This window comes from Marmota marmota, unplaced genomic scaffold (genome assembly GCF_001458135.2).
Source record: "Marmota marmota marmota unplaced genomic scaffold, marMar, whole genome shotgun sequence".
In the NCBI taxonomy this organism is placed as follows: domain Eukaryota; kingdom Metazoa; phylum Chordata; class Mammalia; order Rodentia; family Sciuridae; genus Marmota; species Marmota marmota.
Window position 1 is genome coordinate 3,964,195 of NW_025999862.1, and position 4,812 is coordinate 3,969,006.

The window sequence follows — 4,812 nt, forward strand, 5'->3', positions numbered from 1 at the left end:
CGTGGGCAGCCCCAGGGCGTGGTCACCCTCGCCCAAGCCGTCCTCGGCCTGAGGCCGCTCATCCTCGTCCTCAGGCGCTGGGCCGAGCAGCGCCTTGACCTCTTCCAGCAGTGCTCGGGCGCTGTATTTCGACTTGTACGGCTCTTTCTCTGGGTTTTTATGCAGTTCCACCCGCGACAGGGCCAGAGCCGCCTGGAATTTCTCACGAATTTCGACACGCGGAAGGCTCGCCATAGCGGCCTCCTCAGCCTGGGATCGCTCAGGGCTTGGAGTTGGGACTCCCGCCTTCTTTATGCTTTGCGACACTTCACTTACGGCCCCCGGAAAGTCCGGCAGCTGGGGAACGGTAACCAATGAAGTTCTTCAAGGGAAGCGCAATATGTGGCTCTGACCAATGGGAAGGCGTTTTGGCCAACACAGTAACCGTCGTCGTGGAGATAAAGTTGCCTATGAGGATTACCCCACCTCCTGCAGTATGAATTCTCTTGCTTCACATTATGAAGATGTACGTACAGTGCATATGAAATGTTTAATATCGTCTTACTTTAACGAAACATTTCGGCTGTCTATTCACATTAACTGATATAAGTTGAAAGGCAGGAACCTTTGAACATTAGTGGATAAAAATTTCTTTTAGAAAACCTCTAGAAGTGGCCAGGTGCTTTGGCGCACGCATGTCTGTGATCCTAGTGACTTGGGAGGAAGGGCAGGAGGATCACAAGTTCGAGGCCAACCCGGGCAAACTAGTAAGGCTGTCTCAAAAAATAAGAAGAGGAATGAAGCTCAGTAGTAAAGCACCCCTGGGTTCAATCCCCAGTACCAAAAATGAAAAAAAAAAAATGTTGAAAATCCGCAGATTTATGAAGGAAGGTTTGCATTTATTTATGTTTTAGTGTTGGGGATTGAACCTAGGGGTAGGGGTATTCTAGCACTGAGCTAGAATACCCTTTTTTTGGGGGGTGGGGGGGGGGTGGGGCAGGATCTACCTGCCCAGGCTGACCTCAAACTTGCCATCTTCCTGCTTCAGTGTCTGGGATTACTGGCATGCATCACCTAGCCTAGTTTGAGGAGATATTTTGAGACTATGCAGATATCCTGTTTCTTCATGAACTTTCTTTCACCCATTACCTTTTAGTGTCTGCAACAGTTATTGACACTTCAACACTTCAAGAGTGTCAAGATATAATAAAGACAAGGAAAAAAAGGCCCACCGACAGATTGGGACATTTAAGCAGACATGACTATTACATACAATGTTGAATTCTGAATTGTATCTGGAACCTGAAAAGTTGAAAGGTGAAATCAGAACCAGGCCTATAGTTTTAACAGTATCACACCAATGTTAATATCTTGGTTTTGATAATTGTATTATGGTTATATAAAATGTTAACATTGTTGGAAACTGTGTGAAATATGTAAGAACTATTATTTTTGCATTTTTCTTCTGGTAGTTAGAATCAAATCCAGGGCCTTGCACTGTTGTGGATAGAAATCAAGTCAAGATGGTGCCTGGCAGTTTGCCAGGAGGAGTGGTTTGTGAAGTAATGTGAGGGAGCCATTAAGATGATGAGGATTCCTTAATGACTGACTGCTGTATCTAGATGATGTTACGCTGTGTGTAATTAGTTGGGTATATGTACCTCTGCTGTCCCACAGAGAAGCGGCTCATGCTACCTTGGGTGCCTGCTACTTTGAGTTTTCGCTCAGTTCACGCTGAGTTCACTTGCAATAAAGTAGTTCAACCTTCAAGTTGCTTTCACCTCCCGGTTATTTGACCAGCCAGACTGTGGCATTGCACTTAATAGGCAAGCATTCTACTACTAAGCTTATAATCCCAGCTTTTTTTTTTTTATCCTAACAACTTTATTTTCATATGAGAAATTATACACCATCTGATTCAAATGTATGATATGTCAAGATCATTATACTGTCTTGTGTAACTAATTAAAAAAAAAAATCCCAGGTTTTTAAAAAAGTTTTTGAGACAGTCTTGCTAAATTGCTCAAGTTGACCTTGAATTTGTGATTCTCCTGCCTCAGCCTTCCAAGTAGCTGACAATACAGGCATGCACTGTTATGCTCGAATTCGGGACCCCCAAAAGACCACCAGAGACCCAAGATCGATGTAAGCAGCAAAGAGGTGTTTATTGCGAGCTAGCTTGTTCCTCCGCGCGCACACACAGCAACTGGTGACACTAAGAGGCCCCGAGCCCAGGGTTTGCATCAGTTTTAAACACTCTTTGGGGAAGGCACGGACTTCACATACATCATAGCATCTCTTAGCAAATCATCACACACCGCGGGGAAAATCAAATAACAACTCTAAAACATGATTAGCACATTCACTGGCGGGAACAAGTTGGGGAGGGGTGATTGGTTACTACAAGAGGGGGATTCATTTGAACTGATTGGTTTAAGCCCAAAGGGGTGTTCCTGCTGAGCTACATGGTTTCCCAACACATTATCAACCACCATAAACTACTGGGAGGGTCATCTGGCATCCCAGGTATTTCCCTGTCTCATGCTGATTGGTGGCTGCTAGGGGGTTACTATGGGTCTCCACCTAGCCTGACTGAGTCAAGGACACCTGGCGTAGCAAATCTCTCCTGTTATTTGTAGATAAATAACTTAGCAGGGTGGGAATGTGCCTAGGAGTGCTCTGTGGGTCTTTTCAAGGACAAAGGTCATGTCCCTTCCTTGGACAGGCTTTGCTCTGAGATAGAGGCTGGTTTTTCACACTACCGCATCTAGCTATATTTTTTTTTATATTTATTTTTTAGTTTTTTAGGTGGACACAATATCCTTATTTTATTTTTATGTGGTGCTGAGGATTGAACCCAGTGCCTCAGGCATGCTAGGCGAGCACTCTACTACTGAGCCACAACCTCAGGCCACATCCAGCTATTTTTTGCAACATTTTTGTAGTCTAAAATTACTTCAAACTGAAAATAAAATACATTATATAAAAATTATAAGCAATAATATGTTCTTGGAGAACTTTGATGCATTTTGTGAATTCTATGAAATTTCAATGGAAATAAATATTTAAAAACTGATGTGAAAAAACTTGTAAATTATACAGCAAAGACAATATTTCAAAAACCAATTAAGGGACTGGGGTTGTGGCTCAGTGGTACAGTACTTGCTTGGCATGTGCAAGGCCCTGGGTTCAATCCTGGGCACTACATAAAGATAGATAGATAAAATGAAGGTATTGTATCCAACTACAACTAAAAATTAAAAAAAAAAAGTTCAAGCCAGGCATGGTGATGCATGCCTGTAATCCCAGCAGTTTGGGAGGCTGAGGCAGGAGGATCATGAGTTCAAAGCCAGCCTCAACAATAGCAAGGCACTAAGAAACTCAGTGAGACCCTATCTCTAAATAAAATACAAAAAAGATCTGGGGATGTAGCTCAGTGGTTGAGTGCCCGTGAGTTCAAACCCCAGTACCCTCCCACCGCACCCCGCACACAAAAAAACAGTTCAGTTAGGAAGGCTGGGTTGTAGCCCAGTGGTAGAGTGCTTGCCTACCATACATAAGGCACTGGGTTTGATCTGTCGCACCACCTAAAAATAAATAAAGGTATTGTGTCCATCTATAACTAAAATTTTGTAAAATTGTATAATTAGTAGTAGTAATTTGGGAAGACAAATAAATAAAGCTATATCCTGTTGAGAGCCACACAGTTTAATTGGAATGATGCCTGGCATTTTGCTAGAGGGAATGGTTGAAAGGTGACCCTGCTCTGGGATTAGGGCGGCTCCTGCCAGTTAAATTCTTGCGGGGTTCCGTGAGAATTGGCATGCAGGAGCCTGGTGGAGGGAGTGTGTTCCCGGAAAGTGCGTGTAGAGTGCCGGTGAGAGTTCGGGAATAAAGAGTTGCTGTTTGAACCTACAAGGCTTTGTGGTGGCTCAGTTATTTTGTGCCCAGCCAGACTTCAGCAATATCCCTATTTGATCCTCATAAACTAGCATGAATTAAAGACATAATCTGAACCCAGGTTCAAAAGCCAATGCCACAGAAAATCCAATGTCTGAGAGACAAGTGTTGAGGAGAAAGGCTTCATTCAATGTCCAAAGAATGGAGAAGTAAGAACCCATCACAAATAAGCATCTTCACTCCAGGGGGAATATAAGGATAGGACCAACATGGGAGAAAGAAAGGGTAATATAGGGGAGGAAATATTTATGTCTTTTGGATATAGGCAGTGAAAGTTGCCACTTCTTTTCACTTCCTTTCATGGTTGATGTCATGGCAGCTGGTAGGTGTATTAAGGATGCGGGGAGACACTATGGAAGTCTAGGTTAACATTGTATTATGGTTTTGGACAGAACTTTTTTTCAAGTGATCAACATGTCTACATGCAGAAGTGTGTAGAATCGGGGCTGGGGATGTGGCTCAAGCGGTAGCGTGCTCTTCTGGCATGGGTGCAGCCTGGGTTCGATCCTCAGCACCACATACAAAGATGTTGTGTCTGCCGAAAACTAAAATGTAAATTAAATATTTTAAAAAAATAAAAATAAAACCCACAGTATTAAAAAAAAAAAAAAGTGTGTAGAATCTGACTCAAAGGTTAAGGCTACAATGCAGACAGACACAATATGAAGACAGAAATGCTAAGAATTTTCATTCCTTTTCTGTCACCCCAAACCAGATTATCTGCATGCCCAAGTACTTTCAGCAAGAGACTCTGAAAAATACCCCAGACAACCATTATCACATCAAAGGTAATACCTACAGCAAAGCTAGTGAAAGAATAATAATGTATTACACAGCTTGCATGACCTCCAAAATTAGTGATTTTTAAGTCAA

General features: G+C 42.8%; 1 protein-coding gene across 1 annotated transcript in view; it reads right to left on the bottom strand.

The window, feature by feature from the left end:
• Kifbp (kinesin family binding protein) overlaps positions 1 to 309 on the bottom strand; it is a 22,661-nt gene extending 22,352 nt beyond the window's left edge. The window contains 1 exon segment of the mRNA XM_015500556.2: positions 1 to 309. This exon segment is cut by the window's left edge and continues 12 nt beyond it. Within this exon segment, the coding sequence (XP_015356042.1) occupies positions 1 to 234 (234 nt within the window). The 5' untranslated portion in view covers positions 235 to 309.
• Between the last annotated feature and the right edge of the window lie 4,503 nt (positions 310 to 4,812).